General features: G+C 37.2%; 1 protein-coding gene across 1 annotated transcript in view; it reads right to left on the reverse strand.

The window, feature by feature from the left end:
- Nucleotides 1–20,744, reverse strand: part of DSCAM (DS cell adhesion molecule) — a 374,272-nt gene that overhangs the window by 18,673 nt on the left and 334,855 nt on the right. The window contains exons 27-31 of the mRNA XM_026053029.1: nt 20,487–20,663; nt 15,756–15,786; nt 10,092–10,207; nt 7,256–7,405; nt 3,221–3,418 (exon numbers count right to left, since the gene is read on the reverse strand). Of these exons, the coding sequence (XP_025908814.1) occupies nt 3,221–3,418; nt 7,256–7,405; nt 10,092–10,207; nt 15,756–15,786; nt 20,487–20,663 (672 nt within the window). The remainder of the gene's footprint in view (nt 1–3,220; nt 3,419–7,255; nt 7,406–10,091; nt 10,208–15,755; nt 15,787–20,486; nt 20,664–20,744) is intronic.

Below are 20,744 nucleotides of genomic sequence, written 5' to 3' on the forward strand. Positions count from 1 at the left end.
TGCTGAAACTAATTGGGGCTTCACATGAGCTCTTTTGACCTACAAGCAGTTCTTTCCTGATCATGACTTGCTGAGAATGTCAGCATTCCTTAAACTAGCATTATTATTCTTGAAGATGAAAATGGACACTGTTAAATTAAAAAATGTTCTGGAAATACAGAAGTGGTTTCTATGTAGCTAAGGAAAAAAAGCCTCACTCTGTTACATCTGTCACTTTCCTACTTCAGGCGACTGGAAGAGTGGAAGACTTTCAAAAATTCCTCAGTCCGGAGTTGTGTTTCCGTACCAGATATGTACAATTCCAGACATAATTGGTGATGTTCAATAACCAGCCACACTGTAATAGTTAGTTCATAAAAATGAGAATCCTATAGCAGCCAGAGGCAATTGTGTTGTTATTGTTAGTCTTTATCATTTTTATTGTGTGCTAGAATCCTTGTATCAGTTTTCATTGCACACAAGGAACAATACTTCTGCCTCTTGTATGCACCATGCATTATTTAAAATGACAAGTATTTCTACAATATGTTGAAACTTGCTTAAGATTTTGAGCTAGCCAAACTTGAGCAGAGTTTCTGTTCATAGGAAAGTCACTCTATTTCCAAACTTCTGGTGACCTGGAAACTCCTAGAAAACTGCATCTGCTCAGTGTCATGAAGTCGTGTCTGAAGATTTTGGAGTCATGCAGAAGYCCCAGTTTTCTTCATGAAAGTCAGGATTTTCAGCTCCTCACATCCCATCCYCATGCCCTGGGGAGACCAGCCAATATTCCAGGAAGGATCTGCTCAAGACTTCAGATTTGGTGAAGATGCATCTAAGCCCAAGATGAACTTGACCAAATCTAAACTAATTGGAAAACGTCTAACAGCTTTTAGTCAAAATACTGGTAGTTATTTATGAATGCAGCTATGCATTTACAAGGATGCAATGCATTTCTTGTATGATTAAATCTATTGCTTTGTAAACCTTGCACAGTTTTGCTAAGAAATACCTAGCCTGCTGCATATCAACCATATGAACTAGACTGAGAAATTTGAATCCCATACTGCAGAGGTGATCAGATACACAATTCAGTTTGACTGGTTCCTGGACATGTAACCTGGCTACATCTATTATGGGCGTTAGCTGGAAATTAAAAATTCCTGAAGTACTGAGATTATACTTACTACAAACCAAGTGGCAGAGTACAGGTATTTTTTAGCCACAAGAAATCCTACCTTGAGCATCTTTCAAAAGCATAATATATAACATGATATAAATATTGATATAAATATCTATTACAATAATTAATGTGTGTGTGTCTAAGGGCAGACATAGTCTAGGAAAATAGCTGCATTAGAATATAGGATGAAGCTCGCCTAAAAATTTTATGCAATTTATCTATTAAACCACATTGCAAATCTAATTCCCTGCCCTTTCCAAAGTTCATTAGAGAATGAGATATATAACCCCAGTGATACTTGTCTATCAAATAAAACATCCTTAGGTGACTGAATCTTGGAATATATGCAAGTRCACCTGAAACATAGACTGATCATAATAAGAGTTTCTCAGATAACATTTGCTATTTATATCTGCATGGTTCTCAAGTGAACCCTTAAGGCTTCATGATCTTTATATAAACAAATCAGGATAAAGTTCATATCCAGCAGCATGAAGCTGGATAGAGATATCTGTAGAGTGGCATCACTCTATGTAGACATCTTTTATGGTGCACTTGTTCAAGCAAGAACGTGTATATACAGCTCTACTTTTCCATCTCTCCTAATTATCACTGGTTTATGATAGGACWTACGGACTTTTCTGGGGCTTCCGAAAGCTCCCATGCACAGGCCATCACTGTCATTTTTTTGAGAGGGAAGGGGGCAGTGGGAGGGGACTGAATTTGTTCATTATTAGATACAATGTTCCTTCCAAAGAACAGAAAGCATCATTATCAGTATGAATAATGAATCCATTATAGCAGAAGAAACATCATTTGGTTCCTAATGCAATAACATACACTAATCTTTATATTCTGTGTTCACTCATCCAGTGAAGTAAGTTTCACATGATTTGATGTTACTTATTTAGCGCTGTAGTTACAATAATGAAAGTAAAGCTAGGCAGGTTCTGACACAACATGCTACACAGTGCATGGTAAGTGATGGTTAGATGCCACAGCAATTTTAAGAAGATGAATTCTGAAAAGACGAGAACTTCAACATATATTATTGGATAYAGGGGCAGTCAAATGCATATTCTTATGCAGAGAATAAACACAATCAATAATTTTCATAGCAGAAGGCKAAGCAACACCCAATGGTTTGGCAGTTTGTCAAAGTTAACATGTAGCTATCCCAGGGGAYGTCTATTTTTACCTGCCTATCAGGGTAGAATACAGGTAGCACTTCCCAATGTAAGCCAGACTTTGCTCCTGTCAGGTATACCACTGAATAAGATTTTAGTAGATTTGATTTGTGACTATTCTTCTGCTTAATCATTTACTCATTTAAGTGCCGTATATGTTTTATCACTTGTTCAGTGTAGGACAGAAAGAGAAAGCTTTATTTTTTCAGTTATGATTGCACTTACAATGGGAAGACATGAAAGACAGTCTAGCACTGAAAGCAGAATATATATTGAGTGCCTCTCCAGTTACTGTCTAAAGCAACAAAGCCCATGTTGTTCCTCAGGAAACTCCAAACTAGCTGCTATAGTATGCAGCAATATGAATGGATTTGGGCTTGAACCTCTATTCCAGATTTTGTCCCTCTTCTTTTTTTCTGGTTAGAATGAACCCTTATGAACATATATTACACTTCTGGGGAACAGAAAAGACTCACCTCTTTGTAGCTCCAAGCTTAAAACCACTCCACCTTTGACCCGGGCATATTTCTGGTTGCTAATACTGCCCCTTCCTGGTCAATGCCATTTCACGCATCTCCTACTTTTTCATTTGGATTCAGGAAGTACAGCACTTCATCTACCAGAAAAATTACCAATCAAACCTTCAAAGGACTCCAGAGCATACATCCAGCAAGACAAACCATGGGCCCAGAATTTGTTATCATTAGAACTGTATGCACTTGTGGAGGCCTTTTCCTATTGTGTACGAAAACTTCCCAGCAAGGAATAAATAGCAGCATCTAATTCAAGAACCAAAGGAAGCAAACTGGGGAACAGGAATATTTTGCAGCTGCTCTGACACCCCAGAGTGGCTCTGCAGAGAGCAATGTACCTGTGTCCTGTGAGGGGCTGACGCTGTAGCTGTCGCTTTCCTTGTCCACTGATCCCGTAGGTCTTGGGGTGGGCAGCCTCCAGTCCGTGGTGAGAGTGTGGGCTGATATGGTGGGGTGAGGTCTGTTGAGGGTCCACTGGCTAGCGTAGCGGTTGCGAGCAGTGGGGCCCGTTTTCGCGCTCCTCCTCGTGGTCGGATCTGTGATGGGAACAAAAAGAGTCTTTGCCACTAGGCTCTTCAATAGGCAATGGAAGACATCCTGTAGCCACTGAAATCATGGCCATCCTCCCCACAAAAGTTWTTTTAAAAAAAGTTATTTGGGAAAAACACAAGGGTGAAATTACAGCTTAACACAGAAGAGCTAGTATTTATTTGAAATATTTTGTTTCTAACAGAACCATACATTTTAAAAAGAGTGCAAAGAGCTGAGAGACTCAGTCAACTTCTTGCTGACATGTATTTCTCACTGGTTCATTATCCCTTTACTCTAAGCGTAACCAGTTCTCCAGCACTACCTTGGGATCCAAAAGAGCACAAGGCAGATAGACCTCATCAGGCATTTCACACCGCACTGCACACTAATTCTAACCTAAATCAGTAGTCTAGATACATTCTCTGAAGTCTCTTACACCATCACCTGCTCTCAATTTGTAAAAATATATGGGAGGGAGTAACACAAGATTGCTTGGAAATGTGTGGGTATAGTCTCCTGCTCTGTGCATGTTACTAATAATTTTACCATATTAGGGTATTAACCAGCTACAGATTCCCTATTTAATTCATCAGGTAACCAAAAATGTAAGATATAACCTATATTAGTATCCTTGCAGTTTCAAGAGTAAGTGGTCCCTAAAGTTTTGACAGTTTGATTTTAAAAAAAAAGTAAATAAATCTCCTCAACTTTAAGAAATCATCTGCTACTCAGCAATATCTAACAAAACTGATCTCTCTGATTTTGTTAATGATCAGGAATGCTTCTGTAAAAGTGAGGYATGAATCCCCTAATAAAGTTGGTAGAATAGGAAAATCATTATTTGGCAAACAGAAAGTGACTAAACAGCTCTGAAAGATTTCTCTTGCACGCTTCTAAAATGATATTATTAACAATAGAGAAAAAGATCATTAGAAATGAAAAAATGCAAAACTACTCAAATATTCTTTCATATTTAAATAGTGACACTGTCATTCTCGGGGTGAGAAATTTTAGTAGAAGTAATTTAAAAAGAAAACAATACTCAGGTAATGACTCTGAGCATTGCTTCTGCATAAGCATTCCCTATTAAGCATTTGTATCCTGTTGCTTCAAAGGAATAAGTTACTTATTTACAGAGAGCAACTACGGCCTGTTCCCTCTCCTATTTCACATCTGCCCATCACAGTAGTGGAAAAGTATGAACTCAGTGCCATTTATTCTTCCAGTAGTGTAACAGATAGCAGTAACACGTGAATATGATCCAAAAAAACACTTGGCCCAGAGTGACCTGTCAGTATAAACCACTGATTGTACCAGCTCTGGAAAGCCAGCATGTGGCTCGTAGGTAGCCACAAGCGAGCCTCCTGCCTGCTTGGAAAGGGGACACTAAGGACAGAATCAAGGTGCCAGTGGGAAAATTCAGTGCTAATTTCCTCGCTGCTGCACAAGGCAGGAGGCAACCCAACTGCACACAAGACGCTATCCCACTTGCAGAATACACACCATTGCATATGCCCAACATTTGCTCTTCATGCTACACAGTATTTACAGTTTTTCCAATCGCCAGAAGCCTCCTAGGTGAAGGGACGGGGCTGAAGGCCAAATCACCACTCCGCAGTGTCCACAGCTTCTTAGAAACTGTAGCAGAGTCCAGGGGAGACTTCTACTGCTTTGATGGCCCCACTTCCTATGATATTTAACCATTCATCCTGCAACCTGAGGGGCAGTATCCTGCAGGGGCAGATCCAAGCTCAACAGGGCATCATCCCCTGCATCATTCTTCATGCAGGGCATCATCCCCTCCGTTTAGGCTAGAGGCTTTCCATTCTCCTGCTTTCTAGCTTCCTGCTTTCCTTTTCAGAGAAGTGAAAGCTCTGGCTCGCATTTTTGTTCTCACCTAGTTGAGAAGAAAGATGTTCTTATTTCTATACGTTCTTCCTTTGGATTTTTTGGAGAAGATGGCTGGACTTCAGGAAGGCCTTAGGGTAGTGAGTCACGCAGCCTTCTCCCACAGCTGGAAAGACAGCCAGGGAGCCTGCTGTGAGGGTGCTGCAGGGCAGGCTGCCCCACTGAGCCTGTGCTGAGCAGCAGGGCTGCATGAGCTGCACTGTGCTTGCACAAGGAGATCTGCACCATGCATCCAGAGAGATTGACTGCCTAGGCAATGAGAAGCAGCACACACCTGGAGCCTGTGCTATTACAGCAATGCGGCTGGAAACACAGCCTTAGTGACTGAGGTGAGCAAGAGGAAGGTACATTASAGCATACCTCTCTTGAAAATAGTATAAAAGAATTAGATGACATCTTAGGGCTGTTATGGCAATTTTACATCTGAGGGTGTGGGAGAGCTCAGAGACCCTCTGGCCCAGCTTCTATCAAAAAATCAAGGTCTTAAATTCAGTGAACGTCACCCAGAAGTCTTCAACCCWGCACTGATTGCACTGCTGCCCAACACTGCTGCAATCAGATCTTCACTCAATGAATGAACAGCAAATTTCTACCTCCAAGGACAGGTTGGACACAGGTCTTACCCTCAGACCTGTGCTAAACCCCAGTTTAATATGAGGCAAGTCTACCGTTGACTTCAGTGGTCTGAAGCAAAGAACTGCACAAAGAAGAGCGATTTGTAATGGAAGATGCTGGTTCACTAAAATACTGTCATAYGAGACAACCAGGCAATTTGGAGGAGCTATTTCTTTCCTTATTAAAAATGTTAAGGTTTGCAAACAATGGAGAGTCCATTGCTTACTCAGATAACCTCAAACTGCCAATATGATAAGAAGTGGATGGTATTTTTGCTCTTACTAGACAAACTAACCAGACTAATGTTGTGTCTTGACTCTTCTAATTCAAATGGCATAATAGTCTATAGATAAAAAAGGCAATCCTTTCTTTAGTAGTTAGCATCAATGATGGTATTAACCTTGTCTTCAAGAAACAACTAATCACAGCTCAAAATTTATCCACAAATAGAAAATTGGCAAGGTCAGGGCTATAACAAATGACCTAAAAAGACTAGTTGAAAATCAAGATAAAATGAAGATATTTTCAAATTATCTATATTCCAAATGACTTGCAATTTAGTGTTTAGCATTTACTCACCAAGTAAACAACTTCTGAAACTGTACAGAACAAAGATAATCTGATAGATTTTAGAAATTGTACACTAATAGTGAACTACACTCCTGTAATATTCCAACCTCATAAGTATTCCTTAGATTCGATGGATTTCTTTTCCATTTGCAAAAATATGGTAATATGCATGARAGAAATTTAAAAGAATGGATTGAAGCAGTGTATTTGTTATAGTATTTTAATCATTATAAGAATAACTCAGCGGGAAGATAGCTGGCAAGAGTAATTTACTATAATAACTAAAAGTAGAAATAAAACCTTTTCAAAAAAGCAATAATCAGAATTTCTTTCCTGATGTATTTCTTTCCTGATGGAGAGGTAAGGATAGAAGATTTATTTTGAAATACAATAAAGATCGATCACTAAGAAACAAAAAATATTAGGCATTAAAAGCCATTAAGCTAATTCCCTCAATAAATTCTAGAAACTAAAATTTAGCATGCATTTCCTGTAGTCAAGTCAAGTAGGAATTATTTCTAATTACACCTACATTTTAAATGCATATGCAATTTTTTACCATATTGAATTAGAAATGCAGTTGTTCTCTGCTGACTTAAATAGATTTCTCAAAACTTTCAAACTGAAGGAAAAAAAAACAAATAACACYCCCGCCATGAGAATGTAAACGCAGGAGTCAAATACTCTTTTTTTTTTTTTTTTTTAATAACTTTCTCCTCTCCAGGTAATATATTCTCTTATATGCTTACTTGTTCCTGGCCGGGCATCAGAAACATCCACCAGTGGTCCTGTAGCTTGTGACACMGATTGGTAATGTACTGTGTGAGTAACGGTCAGTGACTTCTGCTTAGACGTCTCTCCAAAGTCAGCATCAGTTAGCAGAACTGTTGATCTGTCATCTGTAAGTAAGTAAAACAAAACAAAAAAACCCTAGATACTGAATAACAAGTTTCACTTTTGTCTTCAGAACACAAAATAAGTCCCCAGGCCTATTTTTATTTTGGTTCCACCATGAAACTGGCATCCCTCAGTCTTTGCTAGACTTCAGACTTTAGCTGGCTTTGAGAGGTGTACTGCAGTTTGGGAACTTCTGGGTTCATTTTCCAAGTTCACACAAAACTAAGGAATAACTGTATCTTTCATGTCTTTATTTCATCTTATAGATCTACAACAACAAGAAGCAGTTCGGTGTCCTTCCAAAAATAATTGTGTATAATTATTTTTGGCACTATCTACCTCCTCCTTTTTCATTGTTCAAACACTGTTGTCTTCCCCTTCATTTTCAAGGAGCTCAATTGTGCTTTTCAGCAACATACTCAATTCTTTTCTTTTTTTWAACATAATTAGTGAGGTTCTTGGTGATATCACCAACATCCTCTCCAAAGAAGGCTGTCAGATAATGTCTGTATCCTTTACTAGTCAGCTTTCTTCCCCATACATTGCAGAATGATGGCCATGACCAAAGAATATTCTTAAGGACCTGCTTAATTTTAAGTCCCTGAAGACTGCTACTGAAGGCAGTAGAAATAATTCCTGTGGGGAAACTAAGCCTAATTTTAGTATTTGCTGTTCTACAAGCTAAGGGCGAGGTCCTACTAGCTCTCTGTGCTGAAGAGTCTTTCCTGCAACAACCTCACTACAACAGGTGCAAAGCAGAAGACTTGGGAAGCCTTATGCAAGTGATGAAAGTTTCTTGCAAACTAGTCAGTCTATGGGCTTTCCTTCAATGTAGAAGAACAGCAGGAGATGAAAGTGAGTGGACCTTGGGAAGAACTAGAAAGAAAAGGTGAGCAGTGACTCCTATTAATGCATGGCTTTGTTGCTTATTGCTTCCTTACAGAGTGGGATATATTCACCAAATTTCTGCACAGTCCTTGGTCCCTGTTCTTAACTCTMTATTTTTTTTTCAGCTCAAATCCCAGTCGTATTTCTAACTCTCCAAAAAGGAATCTGGAGATAGTATGCAGCCCACTTGATTGTAGGAGGTTTAACAGCAATAAATCTTCTGCTGACTTTGTGTTAGCAGAACTAGTTGTGTGTGATCAGACTTTCTTTTGCATTCTTTTCAGTCTTTTTCACCTATTTTCAACAGCAATAAAAGCCACGAAAACTTCCCACTATGCTCTCCTGTATAGCTTTGCAGTGTATTTCTAAGTGGACTGCCACAAATGGGGCTTCTGCACATTACTAGTCAGCAGAGGCTGATCCGCTTCTTCTAAGCATTCCATTTCTTATGACTTGACGGGAGCCCATTAATGTGAACAGTCCTGTACAATATCATAACTAGCATTTTTTACCCAAAGAAGGCCATAAATAGAATGAGCGTTATGAAATCAAATTAGCCTGTCTCTGGCAAAAGATGAGCTCTTATTCAGGTTGAGAATAAAGCCTCTTGGCAGTAAACTATGTCAAAGCCTGCCAAAGTGCCTGCTTACTCTGACTGGCTTTGTGTAGTGCAGGCTCTTACCAAGGCACTGATCACATTGCTATAGTTAAGGCACTAGAGATATTTCCACTATAAATCCTTATTGCCCACCAACTATAAATCTAAAGAAGATTGTCCTGAGGATGAAGCTTGGCACAAAAGGCTACATCGCAGAAGCAAACTTTAGGAAGCTCAAACCAGAATTAAAATAAAACTGTCTGTCCTTCAGRTGAAGTGTTTGTCTCTCCTTCAAATCTACTGCTGTAAACTGTGAAGTGTATCTTGGTGTGACAGTGCTGCAGGCTACCACAGAGTGTTTCTCCCCAGCCAGTGGCATGATCAGGAGACCCAGAGATGCCCCGTGTTCCTCCTAGGTTGCCAAGGCTGTATCAACCATATCCCCTCTTCTTCTACATAGATTTTGATCAAAAAAAAAGTCAGAAGTACAACCAGATCAATCATTTTTGGAAGCTCTTGATGCAGTGTGTACCCACACAATCATGAGATCAGCTTGTACTTTCATTCTGTTGAGATTCCAGGCATCTTGTGTTGAATATTTTGAGACAAATAAACAAGACCATTTTCAAGACGTTTCAGCTATGTGCCAGCCACATGAGAAATCTAGTTATCTGGCATGTGCAGTGTTTTCAATCTGAAATTTGCATGGATGCACAAATTGAAAAACAGATCAAACTGGATAAATAGAGGATATCATTTGATATAAGTAAGTGGATAGGATATGTGATGTGTATTTTTAGAGGATGCCTGCGTGTTGCAAGGCCTTAATACTAATGTTGTAGTGTCAAAATTTCATTTTTCTCTTAGGTGATACTAATGATCAAACTGTCTAGTCAAAGCCAATAAAGAAATCAAGCTGAAAATAAGAAAACTGCCAGTCTTCTTCTCAGTTTTCTTTAAGTAGTTCTTTCCACTGGTTTCATTTTCCTTCTGTCTTGCATTATTTTAAGTACTGTAACTAGATTACTTAAGATGGAAAACAATCTAAAGGAGAGGAAAACAATCCACTATTCAACTGTGAAAAATGATCTCATAGCTCTTCTTGCTTGTGTGTTGGATGGGGGAAAAGGGGTGAGGTAAAACAACTCCACCTAAACTTCCTGCTACAGAAATCGATGAAAACAAGCCCAGTGAGAGTTTACCAATGGTCTCCATTGTGTCCCTCTCCTCGATCAGGAGCTGTGCTCTGGGAATGTCTATGTGCATCCTCAGTGTTTGCTGCTGCTTATTAAGGGTATCTGATGTCCTGGTATTCTTGCTAAAAACAAAACAAAAGCAAATATATTAAAATTCACAACAGATGTAAAGGTATGTAAACACTTCCTCATTTCAAATCTATCCAGATCAATCAAAAAACTGGATAACTATAATCAACAAAATTCTTATACGTTTTGTTTTCCCCTAGCATCTGACAAGGCAGTTAATGAACACCCAGTGTTGACTATAGGGATCTGCTGAAAATTTGTTTTCCTTCATATGATGTCACATAACAGAATTGATAAGAATGCTTTGTAAGTCTGGTGTCTTCTTTCATTCCTCATAAGCATGAGTAAAGAAATATATAACAAACAAACAAGCAAATAAATAAATCATCTTAGAAAGAAAATTACGTCTTGTAGTAATTTCTTGTGGTCATTATTTTTTGTCAGATAAGTTTCAAATATCAGTGAAGTTGATAAATTTAAAAAAGTAATATCTAGGAATTCCATTAATACTAATAAATTGCATAAAAATAAATAAAGTTTTTAGTTTCACTGTCCTGGCAAGAGAAAGAAATTGCAAATATTATTTACATTCATGGATTATTTCTAAATGATTGATGCAATATTCTGAAAGAAAAAAAAAGGAATATAAAACAATTACTGTATCATCATGCAAATTGAAACAATTTCATTTTGAAGTTTGTGTACCAGAAAATTACATCTTTAATGAGCTGTCTACCAAAAGCAAATGAAAATGGATAGTAAAACTGAGTGTTACAATCATTTTCAGGATAGAGTCTGCACCAAAAAAAGCCTCAGACTGCACCAAAATTCCAGAAACCTTTTGCCTTTTGCATGTAATTACTTTTTGGAGGAGATAAAATGTTTGCACGTACATGTTTATGCAAGGAGGCTATAGGAAAGTTAAGGCAAATCAGCTAATGGGCTGGCCTTAACATTCACACATCAAAGAGTTTTAAAATCCATGGCTCATTTTATGGTGAAAAGTAGCTGTAAATCATTCAGTTTAATCCTCCTTTGGCAATGAATTATTGTTATTAATCAAATTGTCAGGGGACTATTAAGCTGCTGGAGGATAAGCTCATTTCTTTCCTGAGTAAGGACCTCTGCACAGCAGTTAAATGCACTTTGATACATGTGCTGAGATCACATCTCTAGATAATTTGGCATAATTTCCAGCGATGTCTCCACCTGATCAAGACCTAGGGAGCCCAAGTTTGAGGGTTCATCTAGAGTCCTTTTTAAGAGGAATCTCCTTGCCACACAACAGTAAGTAATCCTGCCTTAAATCCAAAAGAGTCTGTAAGACTGATAAGGCACACAGGTACACCTATCTGGCAGATTCCCCCCTTGCAGCAGTCTGCATAGCACAGATAGTGAAAATACATTCAAACAGTCTACAGCTGGTGCCTTGTTGCTACAGCTGGTGTCAGGATCTCTTCTGCTATAATGGAGAATAATATAATATTACATATAAAATTATATAATATTCTCCTATAATATTCTCCTAATAATATTATATAATATTATCCTATAATATTCTCCTATAATGGAGAATATTAGTCAATATGTATTATTAACTCCATAAATGTTCAAGGACCATCAGAATTTTAAAGTGCAGATAAATTCTGCAAAACCAACTTCCTTGAAGTCTGTGCAGAGGTTAGATGTGCACTCTTCTATTGATTTCCATGCAAGTTGTTGAAATGTATAAATGGATAAATTATCTGCATTTGATACATGCCTCAAAACAGACCCCTGAACAATCAGGATGCACTGGAGTTGCCATGCAGCAAGTCTGCGATCAGGCAGAAAACTGAACTTGTGAGGATACAGATTCAATCAATAATGAATRTAAGCCAATAATGATTGGATATGTACAATCATGTATGTATATAACCTATGCAATCCAGTCCAATAACTGCACCTTTGCTCCTCGTCTTCCACTCACCAGAGATGCACAAGGCAGAGCGATCACATTACATAATTTTGTCAGAGAATTAAAACCCCAGAATCTTTGATAATGCTGGCAGTTTTCTGGCAGGATTAATATTTTGTATTCTTACTATTACAAGTATTCAACTGTGCAGGAGAAATTACTATGATAGAAAACAAGAGGACAATTCCTCAAGTTTTTGATTGTACGACTGGAAAGACAGAATTCTGAATTTCAGAATTCGCTCCAAAAATGGTTTAATGCAAAATAAATGCAAAATCCTTCAAGACAGAACTGAACTGCAGAACTCTGTATTCAGGAAAATTCCTTAAGTTTGAAAGTTCTGTTTTGTCTTACGTGATATCATTCTTACTTCCTGCTAGCCTAATTAATTTTCTGCCCAGYAGCATGGTGACATGGAGTGTTCAAACACAGAACAGGCAATGACAATAGGAAACTGGCTCCAGCTTTTTAGAATGCTATCTTTCTGGTTGTATGAACTTTGAATTATTTTCTGCAGAGTACAATAGCTTAACTTTGTAAGGTGAAACAGCCTAAAGCATCAACAATAAGTAAGTGCCTCTTGGACTTGGCAGTGAAGCAGAGAGTTTTAGGACTGCAGTTTTCAAGTTTGGTCTCCAAGTATTTTCTAGCCTAGGAAAATTCATGCACACAACAATATGTGGGATGAGAATTTCATTTTTTTTTTTTAAAGGAGAAAACATGCGTAGCTATATTTTCATTAATCTACAGATTTGAAATTTTAAGACTTAGTTGAAGGTGTGCTATGACTACTATCACATAAAGCCCTTCAGACTTTGTAATGATCTGTGCATAACACAGGTCATTCCCTCTGGTTCAGTAAATTTCTCAGCTCCAGATCTCTAGACTGGAAAGTTCATCTGGRGAATGAGCAAGTATATTCTGTTGTAGTTTTTTACTCTACCCAAGCGTGTGGTTTTGGCCACTATGAAAGACAAATACCAGGGTATATAGACCTTTGGGTCTGATTGAATACATGATTTATCTACAGTCTGTAGATAAATATCTTTTTTTTTTTTTTCTAAAGAAAGTTCAATGTACAATGTATCTTGAAAGAGCATGCATATTCTCCTCTCTTTAAACAATCTTTCTAGATCTTTAATTAAAAAAAAAAAGTTAAACCTACCAAGCTAGTTATATAAAGGGATTAAACATGGTGCCCTGTAAAACCAAAGTCATTCTGAGTGATTGGCAGAGAGTCAGAGTATGTCATTGCTTCCTGATGTCTCAGCTAATAAAAACATATGGAAAACTGTATCTTGTAAATAATAGACCAGGCASAGGGATATTCATGGAGAAAAGATTCCTCTCTCTGTATTCAAAATCAGAAAGCTGAGTCAATTGCTATGCTAATTCACCATGAGCTGTCACAAAGAAGTTAGCTGGGTCCATGCTTTGACCCAACAGGCACATCAGAAAGCTGAACTCATACTGCAGTAGGGTTTTTTTATTTGCTAATTTAAGGTATCAGCAACAATTTGTGTAATTTCCTATAAGCTAACTACTGGAGTTTACCTTGCTCTCCAGACATTTGATTTGAACAGATGAAGCCAGGGACTTTCAAAGCAAAGACTGAAGCTCCATTTTTAATCCTCTTTACATACACTCATAAAAATCTCCTCAAAGGGGAAGATGTACAAAGTTCTCCCCCTTCCTTCATGGGTGGGAATCCGATCTTTTCTGCTTCCTGTCCAATACTTTAAATGGCAAGGCACAGCCTACAACATACATTCTTTCTTGGYATTTTTATCATAGAATACTTCAGTAAAATCTAAAGGATATAAAATAGCAAGAGCTTTCTGTTATCACGGCATTGGAGAGGACTTATTATCCTTTAATTATCGACATTCTAAATTTTAAGGAACATCTAGGCATCTAATGATGGTGGGTGGCTCAGTTGACAATATTTCACAAATGCCTCAGAAGTAATTCAGCATTTAGTCTTTGGAAAGCTGTCTCCCAGAAACAGCATCATTTTGAGACCTTTGAAAAAAAATATATTTTTTATATATATATGATATATATATGACTAATATATATATGAGTAATATATATATGAGACCTCCTGAAAATATAGGCCTGTATCACCTATTTCCTCCAAAGCCAGATTTCATCAATAATTTGTTTTTTTGGTGCACTTTTAGGAAAGAAATATGAAACATGATTTTTTTTTTTTTAAAGTAAGATTTGTTGCTAAATAAATGAGAATGGGGGAAAGCAAATTGATTAAATTTCAATGCTTATGAAATGAAAGCTAAAGTTGCAGACTGCAGAAAACCAGCTTACAGTTAAACTCTGGATCTGTGCAGGTGCAACGGTGGGTAAAGGAGCTTTTTTGAAGGACAACATTAGCAGATGAAAAAAATAGGCCAAAACCAGAGCTCATGTCAGTAGGCAGAGCTTTCTAATGGTCAGGGATTCTGCACTGGCTTTCCAGAAGTGGTGATAAGATCACTAAAGCTACTCAGGCCTAGGACACTGCAAACTTTACCAGTTTTGTGTAGGTATTCAGGAGACCGAATATGGTGATCTAGGAGTTATAGTTCATGTCATCATGAATTTCTTTAAAGAACAGACTTACCACATATGATAAGTTATGACATTTTCTGTGACATGAAAAGATATCACAGAATTCTTCGTGGCATTATTTATACCTGCAACCTACTGCCAGTAGGGGTTTCTAAGTCAGAGAAATAAACACTATGACTCTCTAAAACCAGTGGAACTATTTGCATGTATTTGTAGACTGATAGTTTAGAGCTGAGTTTACACTAAATCCATCTGTCACCATGTCCTGGATAAGTATATTCTTACAAGAGCAGGTAAAGTTTACTATGGGTGAGAAGGTTTAGAGTGTTGCTCACTTGGTAAAATACCTATAACTTTCTCAGATTTGTTGCTTAAAAATGAAGAGATTTTCTAGTAAACCAAGACTCATTTCAACTTAGAAATAATCCCTTGATGAGCTCACTTTGAAATATATGCAGCAGTTATAAAGTTCAATATTTTCCCCAGACAAAACAATAAACACTGAAGATATGAAATTTCCATCTTTGAAAGAATTGTGATGCCAGAATAGTCATTCTTTTGCAATTCGACAACAGAATTAGATTTCTGGATGGTTATCTGATGGAACAAACCTGAAAAATAATAAACGTATATTCCTACTCTCACATACCTCAGGGTAAAAGCAGCTAGCAATAGTGAATTACAAAAATAAAACCATAAAGTTTAGATACTTGCTTCCAGGCACAAACTGCCTTCAATTAGAAGATCTCCAAAGAGCAATTACTATGGTGTATATTTTGAAAACATCTTTGTGAATAGGAAAAATGTCCAACTGGACCTACATATGTTCTATAATTTAATCTACTAATATAAGAGTTTTCAGTTTTTTATCATTGTATTCCCTTATAGAAACTGTCTCACAAATTGTCTTGTTTTTCCAATTTTCAAACAGTGATGCAGCCTAATTCTTAACAAATAGCCAAATGGTGTGCTTTGAGAAAGGATACATGAGAGGTTTTGTCTCTATGATAATTTTTAAATATGATGTCATAATTGACACATAATTTTCAATTTTAAAATATTAAATTTATTCTTACCTCATAAGCATCTCAGCCAAACTCTTTGCATCTAAAAGAAAATGGAACAAGTGTTAGCAGGTGGTATTGTCTGTGTTATAAATAAAATGCCATTTGATAGGTGGATTATTAGGAAGCAAGTGATTTGAATCAGACATATAAAAGACTACTGTCATTTCTCATATCAGTAGGAAAGAAAAAATAGGTTTTAAAAGTCCCTGCTTTTGTTGAAACTGCATTTGACTATACTATATCTTGCTGCCCAGAGAGTCCTGATCAGTTCCCCACAAGCAACAAAATGCTTAGAGATATATAAGCTAGTCTTGGCTTCAATGAAATGTCAGCATGGAATAAGATAGAACTTAACTTTAAAAAACTATGAAAGTCCCTAGAAGAAGAGAAAGACAGTGTAACAAATAATGGGACTCTGTTCCTACAGCATCACAGTTATTGAGTGAGTGGTAGAGGAAGGAAAAATACAAAAGAATACAAAGAGATGGTGTCCATCTCTGAGCAGAAACAGAACTGGAGCTAGAGGAGTCATTGCCAACCTGTCATTTCTACATCAAAACTGATTGCATGGAGGTTTGAGCAAGGTGTATCTCCAAGGAATCAACTTGTTTGCTGTGACATGTGCATACTTTTCCACCAGCAAAAATACTTCTGTGCCTTGAGAGAACACAAAAAAAAGAAGTACCTTTCTCCCATATGGATCAGTCCTGCAAAATGAGGCATGATGGAAGGAAAACTATTCCTGATGTTGTTGTTATTAATATAGAGTCTTTTGGGATATCATTATTCTAGTAAATATCAGATTAAATACACAATTGAAGGTTGTTAGAACAACCTGGTTCTTTGGGTAGCTCTTCTAAACCTTTATCAGCATAAAAAAATTCTGTGGGATTATTCAGTAAAAATAGGCAGCTGCTCTTTGCCTTCCTACATTTCCCCTCCTAAACAAACTCATTTAAAAATCTCGAGTCCAGAGTCCCTAATACACAACACAGCACACAAAATACAGCATAAAGCAACTTTTTGTGTAGTCAAGTGAAACAAATCTTACAAGAAAACAACTCCAACTTTGAAGTCTTGAACTCTCCTGTCATGTGGAACTTTAAATTTCTTCTCCTGTCTTCTGTTCGTAAATCTACTGTCCTTTTACGGCATTTACTGAATTTGTTTTTATCTTCTATGTGTCACTTTCGAAACATTTTTCATTACTTAATCACCTCTTGGGTTTTCTAGAGCAACTTAACTTTCCTTGATTATGTGTAAGTTTCCTTGATTACGGTTTCCTTATCTTGTATCTTGTCTTTAAAGTATCTTTAAAGACAAGTATCTTGTCTTTAAAACTCAGTGAATATAGCCAGAAATAAAGGACCATCTTAACGTGTCATTCTGGCTATATTTTTAATCATATTAAAAGGAATGGACAAAAGGCTCTTTTTTTTTTTTTTTTTTTGGTCAAAAAGTACTTCCAAGGACTTTCTACATTTTTTCCTCTGAGATTCCGCCAACTTGTCTTTCTCAGGCTTTATTCTTCATCTCTTACAAGCTGAAACTGTGTGCCTCCTCTGAGCCTGTCTGTTCCACTCCTTTAGTTTTGATCTTTTCCCTATCATTTTTCAATACAAACCACAGCTTATTCCTAGTGCAGGGAAATATTCTTCATTTGAGAAGTCCCATCTAATCCAAACAATGTACTATATAGACACTGAGCCATTCTATTTTTCACTGAATTTGGGACTGGTTTTTGAACAGTCTTGTAAAGTGGCACTGTATAATAATATTATATCAAGTTGACAGTGAGTTATCTTTGGTCATAAACCAAACCAACAGTATATTCCTGCTCCCAAGTGACATCAGTGATAGCTTTTGCTGATGACTTGTAAGGGACTTAGTTCCTGTGAAGAATACCAAAAAAAACAAAGCTCTTTTTTTTCCTTTCCTTTTTTTTTTTTCAGTAAATATTATGCTACTTGTTATTCTTGCAGCACCAAGCTCATGAAGAGACTCAGTGCACACATTCTCCCTCGGGCACACTTAATAATGGTGATTTAATATCCACATATTTCTTTCACTGTGCTTGCAGCCTTTCCAAAGCAATGATTACCTCCTTAAGGGAAGACTAGAGATACTTGAGCAAGTAGTTCAGCACTCAAAAAAAGTTAAGTGGACACAGTTGAAGGTTGACTGACCCAATGCCCTTCAGTTTGCTCTCTGTATTTGTTTATCAGAACAAAAAAACAATCTTAATGGGATTTTCCAGCCAAAAATGATGTAGAAATGCTGTGAACCGTAAATTCTTAAACATATCACACAGCAACAATGTGACCTGTATATTCAGATAATCATTCAATTCTTCCTTCCTTTCTTTTTTCTTCCTCCTTTTTTTTTTTCAATGCACTTTTTCAACATAGACTTGATCCTCCTCACATGTTCTCAGGTTCTGCATATCTAGAAAAAGTACTACTTTCTCATCATTAAGTATATGGGTTTCATGTTCAAATGCACATTTACACATACTGTAGATGGAAGAGATACAAAGAATGTTTGCACATCTTCAACAAAAACACCATAAGGGTTCATGTGTCGTGTCAAAAAGGTAAGTGAGAAAGTACYGCAAAAAATAAAGTAACTGCAGCATCATGGTTTTAGCATACTAATTCCTCAAAGAGGAATTCTTAACATGTTTGGCTTGCCACCTGGGAAATCAGAGGCCGTTCCACAGTTTTAAACTGCATGCTRCCACACTGAACTATCAAGCGGTATTAATGCTTTCTGCTTGGCTTAAGGTGAGTTGAAGTTAAAGGCAAAGGGAATGCTATTTCAGTTGTATTGCAGCCAAGTTAATAGTGGAGAAAAGAAGTGGTAAGTCATCAGATTTCTTTGTTTTAATACACACTGACCTACTGAATTGCTCTATAAATGCCAGCAGTCAGTTGTCCTCTTTGTGCCTCACCAGTATAACCACTAAATTGGACAAAGATCAAGGCTGCCAAAAACAACACTGTCCTTCTAAATACAGTATTCCTGGCAAAATAAATCATGGTAGGTATGTCACAATACTATATAGGCTGTCTCCATATACTAAAACATGCTTTAAAGTGACGACGAATGGAGACCATGCTGGTCTGCACTTACACTTAGAAGGTTCCAATATAGAGACTATTATTCCCTAGACTAGAGGAAGTTACTAACAGATTTAGCATCATGATTTAGAAGAAATGTATCCTCTGGAGGAAAACAATCACCACCACCACCACCACCAACAAAAAAAAAACAGGTTTGTCAAGACTTCTAGATTAGCACACAATTTCCCTAAGAGTGTAAAACAGTTGGCATTGAGCCAGTCTTTATAAAACTTGAACAACAACAACAACTGAACTACTACTTGCCACAAGCTAGCATACAAGCGGCAATGCAAGCCACAGTTGCACAATGGAGAACATTATCTTGTACTGCAGTCAGAGAATTATTAAGTCATCTCAACAGATAAGAAGTTAAACACAAAGTCTTAATATAGAACTGTATTCAAAGTGCGATCCTCCCAGATTGGAGCAGAATATCAAGAAGGAAGGCTGCTACTTATCTATCACGGATATCTGCATCTATTGCTGGCATACTGAGTTCATTTCTAGAATACGCAGGTCAGAAAAGCTACTGAAAGATTACAAAGGGACCAGCAAAAAGTCATCAAATGATTTTTCAGTCATTTGGAAACCTACATTGAAAATCATTTAGATAGGTCTTGGAAACTCTCAGATACATTTTTGTGGATGACCAATTGTCTCAGTATTAATATTCAGAGTGATCTGAAAAGGCTTTTTATCGAAATACCTCCAAAATGAGGCCTCCTATCATACCTACTATCAACTTAGGCATAGTGAAAAACCTGCAGTATGGACTGTAAAGTGTCAGGGTGACAAGGGTCCAAAACTTTGTTGTGGCAGAGCTAGAGCATATAGTAGAGGGCCAATAAAACTGTTTGAATCCACAGATCTAAAACTCCCATAAAACCACATGAATTTCAATAAAGATTAGAGGAAAAGATAGGTCAGCAGCAAAGCAAATAAGATAAAGATTTGAATAGATGATTTGAAAATCTTCTCATTTGCAGTGAGCCACAAAAGATCATTGTGAAAGTTCCTCTGTAATGCATCATAGGGATAAGGAGAACTTAAAACATCTCAGAATACCTGGACATTTTTTCTATGATTTGCATCTTCTTGAAACTGCTCACCTCCCCCCATCTTCGGAACATCTCATTTAGCCCTTCAAGATTCACAGGCGAAAGAAAGAAAGAAAGAAAGAAAGAAAGAAAGAAAGAAAGAAAGAAAGAAAGAAAGAAAGAAAGAAAGAAAGAAAGAAAGAAAGAAAGAAAGAANAAAGAAAGAAAGAAAGAAAGAAAGAAAGAAAGAAAGAAAGAAAGAAAGAAAGAAAGAAAGAAAGAAAGAAAGAAAGAAAGAAAGAAAGAAAGAAATCCAGCAACATGAGAGCTATTTTCTTTTCCCTCCTGCAAAATCAAAGTTTACAGAATGTATGCAAAATTTTTATAAACCTACTACAAAATGAAAAAAAAAAAGGAATTTCTATAAAAAAAATACACATGATTTACCTCATGTCTGTAATGTACTACAGGAAAATGATGTTACTTGTTTTTTAAACCATTTGCTTGTGGGCATTCACACTTGCCCTTTCACATTAGGGGAGTATGTTTATGTAGGGTAGGTGCCATAGGTCTCCTCTTACCTCGCAGCCTCTTCAGCCTCTGCTCCCTCCTCCTCCTTCGCACAATCAGCAGCATCACAAAAAGCAGCAAGACCCCAACCAAGATACAGGAAATGGTCACCAGCATCTTTAGCCCTTCGTTGGTTGCCAGCCCTTCCTCACTTTGCACAACTGACTTAATGAGTGGAGGGATTGTACCTGGAAACAGTGTCATGATATTAGATGCCTATTAATGAAGACAAAAGATTGAATTCTCAGGGACTATAGCACATTATATGT

Source organism: Nothoprocta perdicaria, unplaced genomic scaffold (genome assembly GCF_003342845.1).
Source record: "Nothoprocta perdicaria isolate Ctin4 unplaced genomic scaffold, notPer1 scaffold_96, whole genome shotgun sequence".
In the NCBI taxonomy this organism is placed as follows: Eukaryota; Metazoa; Chordata; class Aves; order Tinamiformes; family Tinamidae; genus Nothoprocta; species Nothoprocta perdicaria.